Source organism: Haemorhous mexicanus, chromosome 3 (assembly GCF_027477595.1).
Source record: "Haemorhous mexicanus isolate bHaeMex1 chromosome 3, bHaeMex1.pri, whole genome shotgun sequence".
Lineage (NCBI taxonomy): Eukaryota > Metazoa > Chordata > Aves > Passeriformes > Fringillidae > Haemorhous > Haemorhous mexicanus.
Genome location: NC_082343.1, coordinates 20,672,176 through 20,695,327, shown reverse-complemented (window position 1 = coordinate 20,695,327; position 23,152 = coordinate 20,672,176). Strand labels below are relative to the sequence as shown.

The window sequence follows — 23,152 nt, the reverse complement described above, 5'->3', positions numbered from 1 at the left end:
ACAATGTTTGATACTAGCCATGTCTCCTTTGCGGTCCATTCTCCTAACTTTTAAATGTTAAGAAAGAAATTAATACAAATTGAACTTTCTTTCAAGTGTCTCTTAAAAATGGATACAAGTTTGGAAGCTTGATCTACACAGAGAGAGGATTCTTGATTCTTATTTTCTTACATGGATTTGAATCTTTTATTTTATTATCCAGAATAAGCAAAACATACTCACACACACCCCTTAAAACCAAATAAGAAAAAAAGTCCACACTGCTTGGAGGACTCTATCTTTTCATTTCTACTTTCAACAGCACACAGTTTTAGGGACACTGAGCTTTATTTCTAGTATAATTTTTAAAAGAGAATAAAGAAAGGCACAGATGGACTGATGGTATGAGTTTTAATTAAACTTAAGAGAGCAAAAAAAATTCCAAAGTTGAAGCTGGTTATTTGGTCTGACATTGTCCTTAACTGACCATGTTGATCTTGTTGGATGGAGTTTCCACTGCACTCTGTATTTTTTTTTGCTTTTGCATATTTCAGTCCAACTTCTCATGTCACTGTAACATAGGAATTTTTTTTTTTTTTGTGGTTTAATTGTATGAAAAAATTTGGTGCTGTATTCTTGGAGCTGTACGGATGGTTCTGTGCCAAACATATTTGTTTACCGTGGTAATGTCTGAGTTGTAGTGTGCCAGCTAATAAAGGGATTATTTAAAGAAAAAAGGTGAATGACTAAAACAGATGTGCCAGTTGGGTGAACCATTAAAAGAATCTTACATCTCAGCTTTATGTAAAGGTTATTTTTAGTGCATTTCTGAGAAATCAAGAGTGCTTGCAAGGATGTTTTTGGGGCAGCTGAAAGCCACTTGTCTGTTTGCTAAGAGGTCTTTTCCTGTGGTCTTGAAAGATGTTGGTCTTTCATCTGTCTTAGGAAGAATTAGCAAAGACAGCAGGTAGAAGTCCTGAGTTTCAACATCTGATCAAGTATTATAATCTCATGATGAATTTTGATCTGTTTTAAATGTCATGAGCTTGTCATTTATTGGTGGGGAAACATGTTTTAATATTTATGGAATGTAAAAGTAAATTGCTGTAATACAGTATATGTATGTATCTGTGTTCCTTATAAATCCTGGAGGGTAACCTACTGTAATAATAAATCTAGGTCAACCTGCTGTAGTAATACTAAAACCTTTCACATCTTTTCTTACACAAAGATTAGGTACTCTGACTTTACTAGAAGATGAAGCACTCTGGTTGCTAAGCATTTTAACCAGGATTGATGTAAAAGTGTTTGAGAGAAGCTAAAATAATGGATTAAATGCTGTTTACCGAGGCATTTCATCTGTTGTATGTCACATTGTCCAAGTGACTTCCAGAAACTCCATTGATTCTGCTCTTGATAGATTTGACTGCAATGTCTGCTCATAGAAACTGACTTTTGTAAATTAGATATTTGTAATCTTGTTTCTTAGGTATTGGTCAATTCATTTCTGGAGACAGAATTCTGAAGAAAAGACAATCAAGAAAGCAAATAATTTTAATACTATTTTTTAAACACAGCTTTAAGTGGCTGGGTGTACAAGATTTTTCACAGAATTTCCTTTAATTTTGGAGTTAGCTTTTTAATAGACAAGTAAGGGCTACCTTGAAAACAAATAGCTAAATTTTTAAAATTCAGGTGGTTGAGTATACAGTTTGTTTTGAACTAAAGAAATGAGGGATTACTTAAGGCACTTGACCACATACTTGTGGCACTTTCAATGACAGTACATTTTAGGTACACTGAAGCTCTGCTGAAAAGGATGAACCTATGTTCATCTTTTCAAGCGTTTCTGTTTGTACCTATCTGTTGCTGTTTGTTGCCTCTTTCAGTATATTTTTCTTACCAATTTTTAAGTCATGGGCTTTTTTTTTGTGTTCATGACAACAGGCAGAAGAAAACCTATGTTCTCTCATTTTTTGCTTTTATGACTGAATAGTCCAAATAGTATTATCTTTAACAATCATGCTAGTGGCAGTACTGGTTTAGAAATAGCTGTTTGCATATGTGAGGCCTCTCTGGTGTTAATAAAGGCAGAATTTGTTCTTTCATTAATAATAACTGAATTAGTGGCTTTCTCATTGTAGATTAGTTGTGGCTTTGTTTAATCCTAGTATTGAAAAAATTCCAGAGACAGCACAGAAGTCAACTTTAGCATTTTCAGTGTGTTCCCATCCAGAAATGTATCAAAAGCTGTCTGTTTTGTGGATGATGATTGTAATCTGATCTAACCTTAAGTAAAAGTGAAGAATTTGCCTTGTTTGAGCATAGCAAATAAGGGTTTCAAGGGGCTTTGTTTGAGATGATCGATCTCATAGCAGTATGTTTTTTAATATATTGTAGAGCCATTACAAGGCAATTAGATCACCTTTCTTGGGATTTTAGGGCTCAATTAATCATCTATATTTAAAACCAAAGAAAAGGCTTCTCTGAATTGAAGGTTTCTTGATTATCTAGGATTTGGGCAGCATGTTGTAGCACTTAAAATAACATTCTGACAACACAGCATTATGGTGAGGAGTATCATAACTCTTGTTTGTGCACCAGTCCAATAAGCACATTCCATTTCTTTCAGTTATGTTTATGAGATACCTGCCCCATTAAGATGAGGATGGCTGTATTTATTTGACAGAAAGAAAAATTGGCAGGTTTTTTTTAATACCTAGAGGTTCATAATACCCATCCCCTGTCAGTTTTGTCAAGCATTAGGCAATTGAATTTTATAAAGTGAGCTCCTTCAAAGCTGTCTTGTTTAGAACTTACTTCAGTTTGTGATATTCCAGCATGGATTTCAACCCTAACTTTGTTTAGGATTAAGAACTTTTTGACAGGTTTAAGCTTTAAAATGTTTAGCTGACCAAACTGACCTTAACCTTGAACTGGCTGAAAATCGCATTTTACATAGCTTCCAAATATTGGCTTCATTCTTGAAGGACCATGAGTTCAATGCAAGGAAATGCAAGTGACTGGATGTAAATGGAGTTAGACCTCAAAGAGGTTTATTCTGTCCTTTGCTGGAGATACACTGATTTTTTTTTTTTATTTAATGCATATGATCAAGTCATTTGATCCTGTGCTTGGTTAATCTTTGTTTTCTTTTGTTCCACCACTCTAGGCCGTATACACCTATGAAAGGAGCCTTTTCCAATGTGTGGTTTGACAGGTATAAGATCTGTAATGACTGTCCTGAACACATTGAAAGCATTGATTCCATGTGCCGGGGCCTTACAGATCTGATCAATGATGAGGTTAAGAATGGCATTGCCAAGAGCAGGATACTCATAGGTAAGAGATTTGTTTATAATGTCTTTATTCTAATGGTTTTTTAATGGTTTAAGAGATTATCTTCTTTGAATATGCTCTATCCTGAAGGGTCATGAGCATGGCTTGAAACTGCTGAACAGCCTCTTCCGTAGCCTATCCTCAGCAATATTGAATCCTTATTTAAACCCGTATCAGGTGGAGAATGTGGCTAACTGTAAGCACTATCCTTAAAATGTAAAACTGTTTTTATTTTCAGCAGTCATTTGTAATCATTATTTAAAATAGAATGGGCAGTGATTTACTTTGAGTAGTACATAGTTTTACTGTTTCCTTTAAGCCCTTTTCAAGGATGGAAAAGTACACTTTCCAAAAATGACGTGCATTTTGGAGAATAGAGATGTAGCATATAAATAATCATGAACTTTTCCTTACTCCTCTAATCATTTTCGGTTAAATTAATTCATGCAGGAAAAATGTGCATGTTACATAGAACTAAAGGTTGACACTTGATAACAAATGAAGTATTAGCTTAGTTCATATGTGTCTATCTTTATTTCTCTTTCCACATATTTCCAGTAACTTTCACAGTACTTCAGTGAAATAGATGGTAAGATATTGAGGCACAGGAGTTGAGGGTGATAAAATAGCCTGTGGCAGAGAGAGAATGAGTATTCACAAGTCCATGGCTCCTTGTCCCATCTGTAGATCACAAACTATTTTGGGCTGGGAAAAAAACTCCGTAAGTGGGATCTTATAAATGTATGTCCAGCTAAGTCATGCCATCAAGATCTTGTGTGGCCAAGCCACTACCATTCAGCCTGTTGTGTTTTCCTGGTCTAGCCCCATGTTGCTCTGTGAAGGCCTGTGCTTCCTTTCCCTTTCTGGCTCATTGTGCTGGCTGCAGAGTGCCTTGTTTTGGATAGCTGTCAACAGAGTCCCTTTGATCTGTCTTTCCTGTGTTGTTATACCTGCTGTCTTGGAAGCAGCTGGAGAAGTGCAGGTGCTTTGCTGTTGAGTGAGCTGAGAGATGCTCTATGTACAGATCCAGTGTGCTACTAGGCTGTTTTCCTTTCCTCTCTAGCCTTCAAAATTAGAAATAGCCAGAGTGCAAAGTATGAAAGTTGTTTTCCAAGTCATAAGCAGAGTAAGGAAGCTGGCATGTACTGAGTGTTTCATCCCGTAGATTCTTTGGAAGTTCCCATCTCTGTGTGTTTGCATTCCTCACATATAAATCAGAAATAACTGTACTTGTTTTGTCATTCTTGAGAGCTCTGTTTCCCCACCTGACAGAGACTACAAGCCTACATCCTTGTGGTTCAGTCCAATGTTTATGCAAGAAGCAAAATAAGGCAGCCAGAGTTACTTCGTCCAAAGTATGGAAGGGCACTCATGCAGATGCATAAGGAACTTGGTAGTGGAAAGTTGTATCACTTGTGGCTGTGCAAGATTAAGTGTTCTTCCACAAGAACTTTGTGCCTTTTCTGTGCTGTTTTTGATGATTAACCAGTGTGTGATGCAGTGAAGAATGAAACTTAGAGATCCTCTCAGCATAAAGGTGACATTAATCATCCTAGGACTTTGTGCAAATAATTGCCCAACTTCTGGCATTCTTTCATACAGGAAATCAGGACTTTTGTAAAGGTACTCTGCAGATTTATAGTATTCAGCCTGGAGAACAGAAGGCTGTGGGGAGGTCTTGCAGCACTTTCCAGTACCTTAAGGGTCCCACATGAAAGCTGAGGAGGGACTTTTTACAAGGCCATGTAATGATAGGACAAGGTGGAATGGCTTTAGACTGAAAAAGAGTAGATTTAGATTAGATATTAAAAAGAAATTCATTACTTTGAGTGTGGTGACACATTGGAACAGATTGCCCAGAGAAGCTGGAGATGTCCATTCCCTGGAAGTGTTGAAAGCAAGGTTGGATGGGGCCCTGAGGAACCTGGTCTAAGGGAAGGATTTCCTGCCCATGGCAGGGGGTTTGAACCAGATGATCTTTAGAATTTCTTACAACCCAAACCATTCTGGGATTTTTTGATCAAAAGAAAATATGAGGCCAAGTCAGTATGTCTGCACCATAGTGTAATGCCCACTCAAAAAGGAGAAATGTGTGGCCTGGAATTTTTCTGAGTTTAGAAGATTGGTGTACAGGAGATAATGGAAGGTTGGTTACTTGCTTAGAATGTCAGATAACTAAGTTCTCTCAGATCTTTTTAGATTTCTCTTGGAAAATGTCAAGAATATCCATCTGGTACAATAAGATGAGGCCTAAGGTAACAGATGGTCTGCAGACTGTAGGTTTGTCACTGCTGGTACCATGGAGTTGGAGGAGGCAGCCTTTGTGAGGTAAAGGGAAAAAATAAGGCATTTATAGCAGGGGAAGCCAGGGTGAAATTTTGCTATGAATTCATAGTGCATTCAGTGCTGTTGAGTCATGTTGGAGATCCATAATGGTACATGTCTTATTATGGAAAGCGGAGACAAAATAGTTGAGAGAAGCAACTGGAGAACTTGGGAGTCTGGGAAGAGCAGTGGGGGCCTTTTTGGGGAGGGTCATAGAAACCAAAGAGCAGAGCAGTTGTATGAAGGTATTTACAGGCAATGAAATGCTCCTTGAAGGGTTAAGGAGAATTGGGCTGGGTGACCATTTTGTAGTAAGTGGGAGTTTTAATGACTGGAAAGAAAACAAAATGAGTATGAGGAGCGTAACAAGATTGAAGGTTATAGTTTTATATGGAATAGAGGACTAGAAATTACAGGCTGAGGGCGAGTGTCAGATATTGTTGGATGAGGGTGAGCGAGGTGTTAGGCAAGCAGGAAGGTGGGCTGCTGCTGACAGCTCAGAGGTGTGGGATAAGAAGGCAAGATCTGAGAGAGCACTGTGCAAAGGTGAGGGAGTGGGAAGAGACAGAGAGCAACAGTGGGGTCTCAAACATGGAAAATGAGAAGGCTAGCACCTGATGTTCTGGGGGATGATTCCCCTTCTTGAGCCATTCAGACTTTCCACAAAGCTCAAGACAGAGGGACAGTAAGAGCTTTTTCTCTGAAAGAAATTGTAGCCTGCGTTGTTTGCTTTGATACCTCTGAAATTCACAAGTGACTGCTTGCAGATCAGAACTCTAAAGCTGAGGATGGAGTCCAGGTTGTACAGTGCCACTCCTCTCTTCCTTATCAAGGAAAATGCTGGTGCAGCCTTGCTTTTAACAGCTGCTCTATGAATCTACTTCTAAAGAAATAAATTACTTAGTTTGCTGGATCTAAAGGAAGTCTTATTTTTAAAATATCTGTATTAATTTTTTGACTTGGCTTATCTACCCATTCTTATCTCCTGACTGTTTCATGAGTTACTTTCCTTTTAACACAAGTCTTTTGAAGGAAGTAGACTTCTGATTAAGCTTTATTTCCCCTGACCTTGGAGGAGGAAGGAAGGGAGACTAGCAGCAATACATAATTATTCAAAAAAATAATTATATCATCCCCAGAATTTGATAATGGTACTTAGTTTTTAGCCAGACATTCTTATTGAGTTACTCTTACTGGTCTTCCTGGCTAAAGCACTCCTTGTAAATAGTGCTGTAAGTAGGTTTGTATTGACTTTGGAGATAAAAGAGTGTTATAAATTTACTCAAATTTTGACACTTGGAGCTTTGATAATATTCTTTCTTTAAAAACAGAATATGTTTCTTCTTTATAAATGCCTGAATTCATTGCTAAATTGGCCAAACAAGTCACAGTTTAAAATGTGGGACAATAATTTCTTTTTCTATCTAAAGCTAAGTTGGGTTTTCAGGTGGTGCTGGTTTTGGTTTTTGTTTTCTTCTGCTGGTTGTTCCTTTTTTTGGTTTTTTTTTAACTGCTTCCATAGTGACAGTGCCTGTAAAATAAGTCCACTTCAGTGGAAACTAAGATTTCAACAGTCTTATTCAAGAATATGTTAGAAGCTCTTGAAAGAAATGGCCCTCTCATTTTTTGAGCATTTTGTTAGGGCTTACTGTAGTCAACTACACTTTGGTGAAAGGCAGTCTTTTTGTTCTTTTTTTGTTCTTAATTTAGCACTGGTTTCCTGCTTTCACAGGTCACTTTTTGTGTAGTGCAGAAGTGCTGATCCGAGTGCATTGGTCTTTGCAACCTGTAGTCACTCATGTAAGCAGCCCGTGAAAATAAACTTTCCATAACAGTCCTGTAGATTTGACTAAATGCCAAAAAACACATGCATGATTCCTGACCCCTTGTGCTGTAACAATAACACAAGACACACAACCACTTTTTGTTTATTGCTAGACTTCTTACATAGCTACTGAACCACGGTGGAAGTAACATGAAAGCCCTGTGCTTCTTGTAAATATTTGCATTTCCTTCTCTCTCAGTGTGTGTGAAAATGGGATGGGGGGGAAATATTTTGGCTTTGACACCCCAGAGAGTGGATCCTATAAATACGTGGAGATAAAAACTTCCAACAATAAATTGTTGAAGTGTTGAGCCATCTATTTCACCCACAATCTTGGCACTTTATGTTTTTGGCTTCTAAGTCTTTTGCTGTCACTCATCCTATCTTGTATCTTCTGTCTTTATTAGGAGGACAGTCTTCCATTCAGAGGTACTACTGCCTTGTTCTTACAGAGGAAATTTATGGGTTTATTTTGCTGTTTGTCTCTGCAATTCAAATGAGATTTCTCTTTCTGTTCCTCCCATTTCATGTATTTGTGGTTCATTTAAATTGTGCCTAAGATGCTGGGCTGAAAGCAGTACTGTTAGTCCATCTGCCCCATAATACCTGCAACATTTTATTAATTTTCAGAGCATCAGTGTAAATTTGCCTTGAATTTATACTTTGGGGTAAATATTTGCTACTCTTGGTTTTGTTTTTTTTTTTTTTTTTTTTGTTTTTTTTTTTTATCTGAACTGACCATGTGTGTCTTTTGGTTCTCTGCTACTCTAGCTCACACATCAGGAAGTAAAAAGAGACATTAACAAATTAATCTTTCTGTTTCCTTTGTAAGTCTTTCGGTAGGAGGTACAGTGCTAATTTTAACCTAGTGTAGACCATTACTTGTTACTTTGTTTCCCAACACATGATGGTGTCAATATTAATGTATCTAAAGATTCTGAAAGATGACACATTCCCAGTATGGTGAATGACTGGTTTAGCCAATGATAGTGAAAATTAGGAGTAAATAAGACTCACAGAAGTAAACTAATAAAATAATTCAAAAATAATTAAAAAATAATTCAATCATGATATTGTCCTTGCATATAAGATAGTGACTTTGGTAAAAAAATAAAGTGAATCAAGTTCTGATCTTTTCAGCCTTACTAGGAACTCTGTTGATGACATGTTCTTACTCATCTTTAATAAACGCCTGAATTCAGTGCAAAATTAAATGGATGGATGGGCTTTTAGAATGCTTGAGAGTTGTGCAGACATGCCACAGGGTACAAATTAACCTGTACTTTCTTCACAGTTGTGCCAACAGAATCATAGAAAAGTGAGACTTCACAACATTTGCTATTCCATTGTCATGTGCCAGTACAGGCTCAGCTCTATTTAGGCAAATCCTTTCCATTGCTTTTCTGAATTCTAAATTCTTCTGCTAACAGAAGGTTCTCTGAAGAACAGCAGCTTGTTTCTGTGCATCACTCTTTACTTTAGAGAGCTAATTTCCACTTTCCTTCCTGTGATTCAGTTTAGAGTCACAAATACTGTGAGCATAAAGGATAGGTTGTTCTCTTCCTTTTTCCCATGTTGTGCAGGTATGCTGACTGCAAAAATATCAGGTAAGTGTTGCAGCAGGACGCTGCTGTCCTCTCTAGAAACAACCAAGAAACACACTGGGTAAATGAAGCAAGCCAAATTGATTCGAGATTTTCATGGATTTTATTTTCCTTCCAGTGCAAAAAATTACAACCCCTTAGGTACACATATTGGGTTCCCCTCTATTACCTGTAAGAGTTGAAAATAAAATGTAACTGGTTCTGGCTTTACTGCCAGTTGATATGTTAGAAACAATAGTATACTTGTTTTTACAAGAAAGTGGTAAAAGTTGTACCACTTAAATATGCATGTGAAAATGTGTTTTGACCGGTGAGAAAGTTGGGGAGCAAATTAATTCATGTTCCTAACAAGAGCAAGTGGCTGAGCCACTCAAGGGAAGTTGCCTTTGTTCTTGTAAAGACTCTCAAGTTTGTTGCTCAAACTAAGTAACAACCAGAATAACAAGGCTATCAAAGGTGGAAACCATTCATTGCAGTTCTGCTGGTGTGCAAGGTTTGGGTTTGATGAAGTTTCATGAAAAGAGTAAAAGGAGAAAATCACTGCTGTGAGGAAATTCACTTGAGACAAAGCAAGTGTTTGAGTACTTAACACAGGAGCAGTGTTCAGGAGTTCTCTGGAGAAGGGAGTTTGCTGTTCCACTGGCATTTGTACTCTTTGCTGATATTCATGTGAACACTGTTAAATGTATATAATACTTCCATTCATTGATGAAAATGGAGGGTCAAAACAGAAAGTCAGCTTCTTTGCAGATGATGTAGAACAAGGTTGTGCTGTTACCATTAGTAGAAGGTAAATCACAAAGTCCCTAGGGAGAGGGAAAGTAAACTGGAATGTAGCTTTAGGGAGAAATTCTTGATAACAAACTGATTAAAGCAACTCTTAAGTTGAAATACTAAAAAAGGAGAAATTGAGAATGAAAAATGCTGTGAGAATGGAATGAAAAGGAGGCAAGAGTATGTAATGTATTGCAATAATATCAGAACAGGCCAAGACAATTTCTGACTGTGCTTGTGTAGCCTTATGCAACAGAAGAGTGTTTGTCTTGTGCTGTGCTGGCAGAGGCACTCTGGGCTGGAGGATTCATTTCTTGCCACTTTGTTACCAAAGCTGTACTGACAAATGGGAAGAAATACAGAAAAGATGAAGAACAATTAGTACAGAGAAACTAGCAAAGAAATATTGCTTAAAACAAACACCCCAAACTACACCTTTATACCCATGTCCAAATCCTAATCTCGTCAAAATCTGGGATTTAACTTCTCCTGTTCCTTTTTTTCTTCAAAATTTGTGCACTAGATATAATTCATAACTATTTTTCCCCTGTGGCTGTGATTTCTAGTATGGCAAGCAGCTTTGAGCACATGTTAAAGTTTTACTGAAAAGCATGAAAAAGTGATGTTTGTTGTTTCCTAATTCCATAATCATTATAACAAATGGACATTTTACAGGTATTTTACAGTCAGGCCTGTATGATTTAGGATGCACTTGGCAATGTCAAACCTGTGTGTGCTAGAGAGCTGTTTTTTCTATGAAGAAGACTGAACACCTAAAGAACTTTCTGAATTCAGGAATAGCTCATTGCAGCCACTAAAGTGATGCATGGGGGAGAAAGCAGTTTTTAGCATTCTCTTATGTACACAGGACAGGAGATACAAAATAAATCTTTGTGCTGGATAATAAAGTTAGTCTTTTCTGTGATGCAAACACAGACATTGTTAGACAACATATAAAGAAACAAAGAAAGCTAAAGCTTGTCTCTAGGTGAATACTTGGTTTCCTGAACCCCATATAATGTTCAAGTGTCATCATGGACCAGACTATCATTTCAGGCAAATACAAATGGGAAGCAAATTAATACAAATTAAGATCTTTTACAAAAATGAACTGGAGTTTTGTTTAAAAGGTTCCTAAGACCATTTACAAAGAAATATTTTATCACTGAAAAGTGGCAACTGTGGTGAGTATTTCTGTTTCATTCAATCAGGAATAAATTCCATATGAGAAATTCAGTTTCTGTTCACGTTGTGTTACATCATCCTATACCTGAGATTACCTGAATTTAGTTACAGATTATATTCCAGAAAAGAATGTTTTAGTTTTAGTAAAGTATTGCATGGGAGTTTCCTGCTGATTCAGGTTCTTTAATTTGGAAGTGTGATGATTGTCTGATTTCAGCAGATCTTTCTCAGCTGTCAAGGTGAGTCACAAGCAGCTTTCTTCTTATTTCAGAGGAGTGTTACCTAAAAATCAGCACTCCACTGAAGCAGATTTGAGGTGATAAATGCATCCTTGAGTGAACTTTCTCTGCAACGGGAAGTGTTTTACATAATTGAGTCTTTTGTGTGTGCTCCCCTATTAGTCTACACATAAACCTCCTTTGTGAGTCAGGGAAGTTAACACAAAGAGTTAGGTGCTTTCCTGAACTGGCATCCTGAGCATTGTTGAGCTAACCCTGTTTAACTGTTGTGAAGCATTAATCACAGTTCTCATTAAAATAGGCATGAGGGGAAAACTGAAAGTGAACGTACTTCTAAATTTAAGACCTACTGGCAAACTCTGAATTTTTGTGCACAGTCTTTGTGTGTCTTAGAAGTAGATTGGTCTCAAGTAGAGAAGTAGATTGGTGAAGACCTTGCAGTGTTCTGCCTATCTAAGGATGAAAAGTTGCTGTGTCATTTTGATTTTGTCTAACACTCCTGACACGATCTGCTTAATGATGTTGTACAGTTTATGCATTCTTCGTGCTGAGATCATCTGTATACATGTACTTTTATGGTTTGTTTACACTCTGTCATTTCATACATTTGCTTTGTGTAATATCTTTACTCACCTTTTATATTTCCTTCATCCAAAATTTGAATTCTTTGAGAAGTTCTTGACTGAGAATGTCTTTTATGTTACGTCAAACATGCACGTATACTGAAATGGTTATTTTAATTGAAAAAATAGTCTGCATCTATAAATGCTTATTCAAATTGTTGGTTTTGAAGCATTTAGCATATGGCATTTACTCAGAGATTGTTGTGGTATCAGGTGATAAACTTCAGGTAGTCCCATGCAAATCAAATTCTAAGAGCTAGTCCTTTGTATTGCATTTTCTTGTAGTAGTATGAGCCACATAAAAGAACCATTACCTAATATTCTTCTAAACAGAAGGTGACTGCATTGTCAAAGACTGCTGGTGAGTAATTGCAGACAGTGTGCCAGATTGTGACTAACTGGGTACAAAATTTTAAAATTAAATCATTTACAAACTAGTAATGACTTTTCAATGCAGCTTTTCTTCCTGTAATTTGAAATACAGATTGGACTTCATTTGGAATGGACTTCATCTTATTTGTTGACAAAGCATTGTCTGTATTTATTTGTAAGAATATGCAAAATGGTCTCTTGGAGTACAAGTGCTTCTTTTGGGGTTTGGGGATGACAGCATTCTTCACAATGATCAAAAGGAAATGAAATAAGTGACCAGATTGTACATAAGAAAATAAAGGAAGCTTCACTCTATTCATTATCTGGATACAGTCAATATAATGGCCTGTGTGCTGTGTCCTTGTGAAGTAATGTGGTAATCTGGATTTCTTTACTACTGAATAAGCATTTGTCATATAAAAATCATCCCTGAGGAATTATCTTTGGTAAGGAATTAGTGTAGTTGAAGAGACATATGGACCACAGAAGGCCATTCATTCAGAAATCCTGTTAGAGCTCAGGGGAATACATTGCATTTGTTCCCTATTTATTATGTATCCCAGGGTATAGCAACAAAAATATCCTCAATGCTAGTTTATGTGAATGCTCATTGATTATGTAAAATAGAGATCTTTCATGTGTGAATGCTGCTAGCCTAGGGGCGAAATAACTTGAAATACAAAAAGCAGAGAGAATTACCTGTTCACAGAGTTTTACTTCATTAATGTCAGAGTATGCATGGTTACAGTATTCAGCTACCTGTTAGGGACCATACAGAAATGGCTTCTGAAGTAATGGCATGATGGCATCTTTTGTCCTCTCTCAGTAATGAATCTTCAGCACTGCTTTAGCTATCCATTATCTTAATTGCACCATGCTTTGATTTAAACTTCAAGCTATGCCACATAAGGTTCAGGTTGGATGTCAGAAAGAATTTCTTCACAGAAAGCTTGTTAAACTTTGGGATGGGCTGCCCAGGGAGGTGCTGGAGGCATTGTCCCTGAAGGTGCTCAAGAAATGACTGAATGTGGAACTTGGTGCATTGGTCTGCTTGACAAGGTGGTGTTGGGTCATAGGTTGGGCTTTATGATCTTAGAGGTCTTTTCCAACCTAAGTGATTCTGTGATTCTAAAATCTTTGTAACCTTTATGATACTCAGGATGGGTATTTTTTTTGTTGTATTATGTATAAAACAAATCTGAACATACTAAATTGTACATTGGGTTACAAAGACTTATAGAAACATCTTTGTTTATTTTGTTGCATCCTAGGAGGCTTTTCAATGGGAGGTGGAATGGCAATGCATTTGGCCTTTAGGTTTCATCAGGATCTGGCAGGAGTCTTTGCCTTGTCCAGTTTTCTGAATAAAGACTCTGCTGTTTACCAGGTAAGTGTGTAGTAGATATTATAGAAAACATGCTTAGCTACATGGAAAACATGGTGATTAAAAGTCAATATACGTGTGTATATGTCTGAGGCAGTTGATTCACATTCTAAACTTATGCCATTTCCAGGAAATAAATAACCAGAATATTAGGACAGTGAGGCTTTAAAGCTGTCTTTAAATAATGTTTTATTGCACTGTTTTGCACAGACAGTACAATATTAAAGTGTAGAAAGAGATTAACAAATTAAATGCTTTACTAGTTGTCCTTAATTGTTAAATAGTCTGTGTAACCATAAGTATTCTTTTAAAATGTGTGATGCATTATAATACTCACATGCTCCATTTGCTGTCACGAGTTTTTTTCTGTTTCTCTTATTTGGAGAGGGGTATAGACCTTAAAGTAAACCCTATCATTTTTCAAGAGTTATTATACTGGAACTTGAAGGGCAGTTTTTTCCAGTATTTCCTTGTTTACTTCTATAGAGATAGTACAACATGACCCCTAAAGTGTAGATCAGTAAGTGCAATAATTGTCACCATGTAATTGTAAATATTCCTTTTAAATTTTTGGCAGTATGTCTGACAGTGTCTCCTTTCCATCTAGGCTTTGAAAAGAAATGAAAGTGCTCTTCCAGAATTATTTCAGTGCCATGGAACTGCTGATGAGCTAGTTCTCTACTCATGGGGTGAAGAGACCAATAAGATGTTAAAGTCTCTGGGAGTATCAACATCACTTCATACTTTTCCAAACCTCAATCATGAGCTGAACAGAACTGAAATAGAAAAATTAAAATCCTGGATTGTAAAGAAATTGCCTGTTTAAGCACCAAAGGCAAATGAATAAACAAAGATACAGCCTCTTGCTTTCTGATTTTTCATAGTTTTAATATCATGTGTGACATATATATGGGTGTCCCATATCCTTATATAAGCACAGCTTCAGGCAGACACTTCTATATTCCATAAAGTTCACCTAAGAGGTGAAAAAATGGTGCTGACCACTAAACCTCATTTTATTATATGGATTTCTTTTTCTGTTTTCTTGTCCAGTTTTTAAGCACATGTCAGTCTACAAAAAATACTGACTGATAATATTAAAAGCATTCCAAAATAATCAAAGCAATATTCAGGAGGCATTGCTGTGAATCTCCCAGATAATATTTTTTTTTTTTTTTGGTTGGGGGGGGCAGTGAGCAGGAAAGTGTTCTAAGATGGATAAATATACAGTGGCATGTTATTTTCTAATGGCATTGCAGCAACACAAAGGCCAGTTATTAAAATAATACAGTTTTACTTGTACAAATGCGTGCATCTATTCAAATTAGTTTAATGAGAGACACTGTATTGGCTTCAATTGGATTCTCAGCATGAGGGAATGAACTTGCCTCAAAGCAGAGCTGTATGTCCCCTGAAAAAAAATCAGGTTTGTGATATATTTTAAAAAGTCCTAAGTAGCTGTGTCTAGCTATACCACAGGCTCTTATTATTGCCCTTTCTCATTGTTTTGTTACTCAGAGATCTAGGTTTGTGTGAGGTTATTGAGCCCTTTGTGGTTTTCAGTGTAGATTTAAAAAAAAAAAAGTACCATCTTGATTGCTAAGATCTGTCCTGTTTTTGAGGAAATCATTCTTTGGGCCCTGTTCCTGTAGAAACTTATTTTTGCCAAGAGTTTTCTTTTGGCCTGCATGACCACATTTTAAATGAAAAGATGAGGATACTTGACTCCTCCGTGAATATTTAAAAGTTGTAAATAATGATTGTGATATAAAGAAAACTTGTATCCCCTAATTTTAATGGTGCATGATTCATCTCTCTGTCAGTTTGATAAATTAACTCAGAGTATAAATATCTATTCTTATGTAATTGTAATGCTTTTTTTATTTCTCCCCCCTCTGCCCCATTTTCTACTCACCAATTTCAGTAATTTTTTTAGCATGACAAGCTATTCAGCCTTTTGCCAAAGCCAATAGATCCAAGTCTCTTGCTTAATCCTCTCTTTTTCCCATTTTTCAGGAGTGGATCTGGGACGCTCTGTCACAGCAGATTGCTGCCAGTACTGACTATGCCTCCAGAAATATCAGCCAGCTCCCAGGGACTAAGTTTTATTCAAATCCTCATGCCCTGAGACCTCAGCCAGCTTTTACCTATCTTGAAGAGTAAGCAAGGGGAAAATAATGTCACTGTTCAAGTACAAGACATGTAATTGGCAGTAGCAAGTAACAACTTCCTGCTGCTAAAAATATTTTGCTGTATTTCATTTTCCTAACATTAGCAAGTCAGCAGTATGTTCTGAAAAACAGCATTTTAAATGACACATGAAAACTCAGCTGTTTGAAGCAGTGAGTGAACAGCAGTTTTTCCTGGTGGCCTAGGCTTCCTAATTACTGCAAATTAAATTGAAACAGGTGTGTTCAGATGCAGCTGAGCTAACATTGCCTTGGCCTAACTCTAATTGCAATCCCTGACAAGTGAAGTAGTAGCATTTTAGGGATAATGCATCACTTTTGCCCCATTTTCTGTTTTTCCTGAGCTCCTATCAGGAGGCTCTTTGAACCACTAATGCAAGGTGGCAATTAATTTTGGTGACAAGTGCATTCACATGGGAAAGTGGCATGTTTCTGGCAAGGTGGCTTTTAACAGCGTCAGAGAATAGCATAAAACAGTTGAAGGAGTACCGTGGAGAAAATAGATAATACTACCAAGCCAAACCCAGCTCTTTTGATTGCTTTTGCAATGTGAATAATTGCAAATACAGTGGATACAGGGTTTGGCTTAGTTCCCTTGTTATAGGTTGAGAAGGAATTACAAATGTCATGCCAATCCTTAGAAAACAGTAAGTCCCCAGTTTGCATCTATTTTCTTCCATCTTCGTGGCTTGTCAGTGAAACGCCAACCAATCAGGAGATGCATTGTGACATAACAGTGGAAATCCATTAGGTATATGCTGTAACAGAGTCCCAAATCTCAGAGGTTTTGAGGTCACTTTTGGGATGTTGGAGAACTCAATAGTTTTCCTTCAGTCTGCCGGAAGTGAGCACAGTTGGACTCTCCTGTCCCTTTAGCTGAAGATGGTGTGGCTCTGTGTCCCAGATGGTGCCAAGCTCATACTGGACAAACAGATTGAAGTTTAGCCCAGAAAAATCTGGGTTGCTGGTTGGTATTGAGAAGCAGCCAGAGGCAATATTAGTCTTTGAAGACAGTGGGCCTGCTGTTAGATCTCTAGTCAAATGAAAACCTTAATAGTCAGAAATTAGCCCAGCTGCTTAACAGCATGTTTCAAAAGTAATTCAGACAACTTTTTGACTGATTTGCCTCTTTTTTTAACCTGGCCCTTTCTTACTACACTTTTAAAAAATAATTTTTAATTTATTTCTCTAAATAGGGTGAGGGTTTATTTGCCAAAAGGACATCTCTGCAATGCTTATGGCACTGCAACTCCAGGAGCTGCCTAGTAATTTCTGGATAGAGTTTAAAGTGCTTCTTAGAGATGTTAAGAATCAAAAAGACTTCCCTTTTGCCTAAATGGTTGCCTGTTGTTGGGACAGACTTCCTGTACCAGGTGCCAGGGCATACAGAGTCCTGAACTGGTTATGTCTTACCAGCTGAATTTAGATTCAGATGAGGAGAATGATAAAGAATGCAACCTTTCTGGTTCATCCCTAATGTTTCACTCCTGATCATACAAAAATCTTAAGGCAAAAGGGCAAAAGATGTCCTTCACTTTTGGGAAGAATCAATTTGATGAGCGTTTCCTTTTTTTTTTTTTTTTTTTTTTTTTTTTTTTTTTTTTCTTTTGTACATGAGCTTTGTTATGTTTTTGTCCTGTTTAAAGATACAGTCCTGAACAGCATTTTGAGGAAGATATTGCAAAATTTAAGAGCCATGCCTGGATCTGTACCTACTGAAGATATGAGAACATAACCTAGAAAGAAGGTGTCTCTGTCCTGCTCCAGGAAAAAGGCAGGAGCAATTAGTTGGCAATGCTTGGTTTATGTTCTTACTGTAACTCTTTTTTTCTTTCCTTTCAAAGTTAGATAAGAGTTTGGCTTTAAAGTACTAACTTTAATAACCATTTAAAAATGTAACTGGAATGACTGACTAAGTCCTTTAAGACTGATATTATTTTCTTGGAGTTTGGTCCGGTTTTGATGAAATACACGATGCAGTAGGCAAAAGAAAACTCATTTAATAAAGTCTTTAATTCTTGGGCTTAGTTACTGTGTTCCATTGTGCTTCAGAAAAAAAACAGTAGTGTTTGGACCTTTTCTTCTTTCTGCTTTTCTGACACTACACATTTGTATTTCAGATGTTTAAATTTGTGAGTAGATAGTTTCTGTGAATGTGGGTGCCTTCTGAGAAATTCATGTGCTTGTGTAGATATATAAAGCCAGAGAACAAAGATGAATAAGGCAGAAATTGGCTGAACAATGTGAAAAGCCAGAAGTCATTGGTAACCTAATTTTGACATTAAAGCAAAAAATTCTCTACTTAAGTTAATCTCTTCTCATGTTAGATCTTTCACTGCTTTTTTAGTAAATCATCTTTAAAGCCATTTTAAAAGGCTCTACAGATGAAGTGAGCCAAGTGGGTGAAAGTAACTTGTATTTATAACGATGAGATCCAGATGGCAAAACATGGAAATGGAAACCTAGTGGACAATGTTAGAACAAAATTTGTTAAGACATAGATGGAGGAAAGTGGATATGAGTTTACTTTGCAGTTGACACATGTTCTAGAACAGCTGCGAAGATTGTTTGGGATATCATAGAAAAAAAACCTGTTCCATAAGTTTTCCAGCTTGACTCAACCTTCATTTGAGATGCAGCTGGTTAAGGGTGCTCTGGAGAAAGGAAATAATAATTACCAATTCAGTTTCCTACTTCTGTTTCTTTTCCAAATCCTCTTCCACTGTGTGAACCTGATATGACTACTCAGATGAGAATCTAGCAGTTCTAATTTCAACATCACATCTGGTCAAATATTTCTCTGCACACTGCACTGTGACTTAGCACCCAGCTGTGCATTGGGTGAGTTCTGTGTTTACTGAAGAGTTAGATTAAAAAATCATAATTTAGAAGAGTCAGTGTCATCAATCCAGGAAGGCCTCTTATTACCCATGACATGGTGTTGAGCCTGAGTACCATAGCAAACCTGCTGTCCTTAAGATAAGTTTTGTCAGCTTGAAGGACAGAAATCCCACTCTTCTGTAAAGTATGTGAGGGCTGTAGGCACTGCTATGGTGAGGAGGCACCTAAAATCTTCTGTAGGTTCAGTGTGTGAATATGTAGGATCCTTTAAAAATGCAAGGAAAAGTTGGTATCTCCTTATTAAGTGCTTACAAAAAGTTGTGCAATGAGTGTTAAACATTACTCTTGAACCATTAATTGCTAATGACAAGGAATTTGTAATTTGTCACGATTCCAGACAACAAAGCCAATAAGGCTTTGTACAAAGCCAACAAGCCTTTGTAACCTGTGTCTTAATACCCAGTGGAGATTGTCAAAATAGACCCAGAGAGTGTACTTAGAACCTTCCACCACTTCAAAGGGCCAGTATTTCATTGGTGGTGAATATTTTACTCTGCTTCTTAGAAGTAGTTACTGTGTTAAATTAAATGCAACATGAAGCAGTGATAATCTAATAGTCTGCAACTCCGAATGAGAGCATAGAAGAATTAATTGCTTGCTTGTGCTCTCTTGGTTGGTTAAAGGTGTTTGTCACCACAAACAATGTACGATGATAGGCATCAAGTATGTCAGATCATAGTTTGACTCAAGCAAGCCATCAAGACCTTATGTCATGTATACAGTAGAAAATTTAAAAAAATATTACTTCTGCTGCTTCCTGACTTTTAAAATAAGCAGAAATGAATCAGATTGCAAGCGTTACCTGCTATCATAGTTGATTTTAGCAGAAAAAATGCTTTCTGCATTTTATCAGCCAAATACTGATACTCAAGCATGTGAATATGAATTCTGCTGCCTTAGAGCCTATGGTTCCAACTGATGGATCTATGTAGAAAACCTGGCTTCAAAGATGGAGTTTGTTTTGTTTGAGTTTGGAGGATTTGAGGTGAAGTTCTTAATTTAGCTATGGTGTTGTGAGGAGAGGCCAAAATATGAGTCTTAGTCACACTAATATGCCAAAGTTGCCAAGGCAGTGATTTAATGCTTCCAGACTAATAAGAATGGTCGAATGCTAACCATGCTCCCTTTCCATAGTTTCTATTGCTAATCAGTAGTCCACATAAGGTATGTTTATGTATCTGAGGAGAGACTCTCTTCTGTGTTTGCCTTTTTATGAAGTGGAAGTTGGAATGTCTTGCAGGTTAATGCAATGCATGATTTAGGCAACTAACTTCATCTACTCTTAAAAGAGAGCTTTCCTTCATTGTCTTTGCACTGCAGCAATAGTAATGGCTGACTGATAACCTTCTGGGCAAGAACTATGGCATTTTCATCACTAGGATTTTTCCAAATACACGGTAATTAAGTCAGGTTTACCCAGAGACCCATTTTGATTTAAGCCTCGAGCCTGCTTTTTTTCAAAGAAATTAATGTTTTGCACTGTTTCCACTGAACAGGTTACTCTTAAGTTGGCTAAATAAATGGTCAGTGAGGAACTCAGGGTTCAGAAATAGAATTAAACTTTTCTTTGGTTTGCAACAGAGTATTTTTCAGTTAGGACTTTGCGTTTACTCTAAGACTTACAGGTCTGACTGCCCCCTTTCCTTCCCCACTGGTTTGGGGAGGGGCAGGAAGCTTGTTTAGAAGTAGGTTCCCTCTCCTTTCAAGCAATCAGCCTGTGGAGAAACATTTCATTTCATGACACATCACATCAGATTTACACTTGGAACCATACAGATTTTCGTACTGGGGTCACTTCCACCATGTACAGAGGTGGTGGGGAGTGCTACATGCTAATTTAACATAATTTCCTGAGAAATGAACTGGATGGCAAATAATGCTGACAGAATTTATAATAATATATTCATATGTTTTTTTGGAAACAATATGGCCTCTTATTCTGTTTGTATTTTTAATTTAGTATGAATGATAACCAAAAGTCAGAACTGTGCTGGTGAAAAGAATGGATATTAATATTGAAGTGCCAGGGCAGGTTTTGTATATCAAAAGCTGACAAAAAAGACAATTTGCAGAGGTTTCAGTAAGTGCATCATTAAATCATCCTTGGCTCCTTCTCAGTTGTTGGTTTTTTTTTAAACGATGCCTCTCTAAGCAAAAATATAAACATGTGAAGCACTGAAGGTGACTTTATTGGAAGAACTAGATTTTTTCCTTACTAAGAAAATATATTTTTTCTGAAGATGTCCAACTGATTAATGCCAGACCGCATGAAATTACAGAGTGAAATCCTCAAGATGTTTTAGTGTTTTTATAGCACAACTCGGTTGTCAATGTTTTTGTGTATATGAAAATATTTGGCAGCTTTGTTGACCAAATAGATGATGGTACATGAATTTCATATTTTATATAAAGGCCCTTGGTTTCATATTTGCAGTTAGGGGTTTAACATTCACTTGAAAGAGCGGTTAAGTGATTGCCTTCATAATTTCTGTAATGTCATGAGAAGTGAGAGCCTTGTGTCATGCTCCACTCCACCAGCTCTGAATATTTTGTTTTCCTGAAGTCATTTTTGGACCCAGCAAGCTGTCAAGCCTGGAATTGCCTGTAGTCCTGCTGGCCTCAGCAGCTCCCCCCATGGCTCACGAAGGGACTTAGATCAGCTCTGCTGGTGACAAAAGCAAGTTCCATCCTCATAGTGGAACCCCCTTACAATCTTTGGTATGAGCAGCACTGAGAAATGTACATATTGTATAAATTCCCTTCTTGAAGTACTACTAGTACTTTGGTTAAGCCACTGTAAAACTACTGGTATGCATTTGTTCATAGTTTGGAAAATACTGTTTTCATTACAGTAAACCAATATAAACATCAGCAATATTGGTATCAAACAAATTAGTTCTCATATGAAATGTATGGTAAGTAAATTTGTTGTGTAGCTGAATACAGTGTTATTTAATGGAACTTGGCTTGGTGCCAAGCAAACATATGGATCTTTAAATGCGTTTCCCTTGGGGCTATGTTGAAATCATCCACCAATAACATGGGCCGAATTCCATTCCAGATTTGCAGGCTGGCTGCCCTTATTATATGAGGTTTGAAATGCAGCTAATGGTGCAACAATTTCTGTTTTGTCAGTTTGGGGTGGTTTTTTTAAATTTGCTTCACTAAAGTTTTTTTTCTATCACTCCCTCCCAACAACCGTCCTTTCACCGTGGAAAAGTTTTATTTTATCTTCAAAAGCCACAAAGGTTCTTGATTCCTTTGGGGATTCTTGTCTTCATTTCTCTTCTAGCTCTTTCCTTTTACCAGGGAAAATTGATATAAGGGGAGATAAATGGAAGACAGAGTATTACAGGTAAATATTCTTGTCTTCACATCTTTACAATAATTTAAATTATTACTTTAGGAATATATGAATTTGGAAAAATTATTTTTTCAGAAAATACTGGCTCTTTTTTTTTTTAGTTGTGATAGTCTGTGTTCTTTAACAGGAAATGGTATTGACAAAGCTGCTTCAGACATCATATTTTTAAGCACAGGACTTTAGTGGGCTGCCACAACAGATTACATTACACTTACAGCAGAAGTTATAGCATAGATCCTCATCTATGATCTTGCTATTGTGTGTACTTGCTTTGCTTGCTGGATGTAGTAGTATTTGAAATCAGTGTCATTCCCTTCTCGTAGTGAAACTCAAGGTCAAAGCTTAGTACAGTGTTCCTCCATAGTAGTCACTATTAAAGTAGGTTTTAAAAATTACTGTAATTACCTCAAGTAACTTAAATTTAACTCACTGCACTTTCTTTAAAACCTTCCCTTTATACTTAATCAAATGCTGAAGTGGTGCAAAGAAGGATGGGCTTCATTTGACTTTGTCAAATTCCCTCCAGTGAGTGTGTTATAACAATTTACTTAAATTTACAGTTTAATTGTAGTCAAAGCTGTGTTTTGGCTTACTGAGACAACTAAATGGCACAAACTGTATTCCTACATTTGTGCCCAACATAATCTCCGGAGCTCTGAACACATTTAGCTTCTGGCTGGCCGGCCAGACCTGGTAAGGTTAGCTGATGGCGGCACGCAGAACTTTCAGGCATTCAAAAGCAGCTTAATATCCAGCTCCAGGCACTGGATGGAGACCACCTTGGAGGGACTTGGTTTTAGGGCAGCCACAGGAAAATAAAATGTTCTTTCAATAAATAATTAGGAGGACGTGTTAATGCTATACAGAGCAGAGCAGAGTTGTCTGTGCCAGTTCCTTCTGTTAATTTGTGGAACTCATTTAGGACCAGTTGAACTGTGCCAAAATACATCAGATACAAAAATACAAAATACAAAATACAATGTCCTTACATAACTGGAGCTACTGGGGGCTTGACCCCGTGTCATCTGAGGATCTGCTTCTCCTGGATA

General features: G+C 37.1%; 1 protein-coding gene across 3 annotated transcripts in view; it reads left to right on the top strand.

The window, feature by feature from the left end:
* Nucleotides 1-23,152, top strand: part of LYPLAL1 (lysophospholipase like 1) — a 48,050-nt gene that overhangs the window by 12,176 nt on the left and 12,722 nt on the right. Inside the window, exons 3-6 of one of the 3 annotated variants that reach the window (XM_059841010.1) lie at nucleotides 3,152-3,321; nucleotides 13,537-13,652; nucleotides 15,666-15,808; nucleotides 17,485-17,865. In XM_059841010.1, the coding sequence (XP_059696993.1) occupies nucleotides 3,152-3,321; nucleotides 13,537-13,652; nucleotides 15,666-15,808; nucleotides 17,485-17,557 (502 nt within the window). In that variant the 3' untranslated portion in view covers nucleotides 17,558-17,865. Of the gene's footprint in view, nucleotides 1-3,151; nucleotides 3,322-13,536; nucleotides 13,653-14,256; nucleotides 14,511-15,665; nucleotides 15,809-17,484; nucleotides 17,866-23,152 lie in introns of those variants that run through there. The other 2 variants (XR_009485697.1, XM_059841008.1) reach the window with 2 other exon arrangements.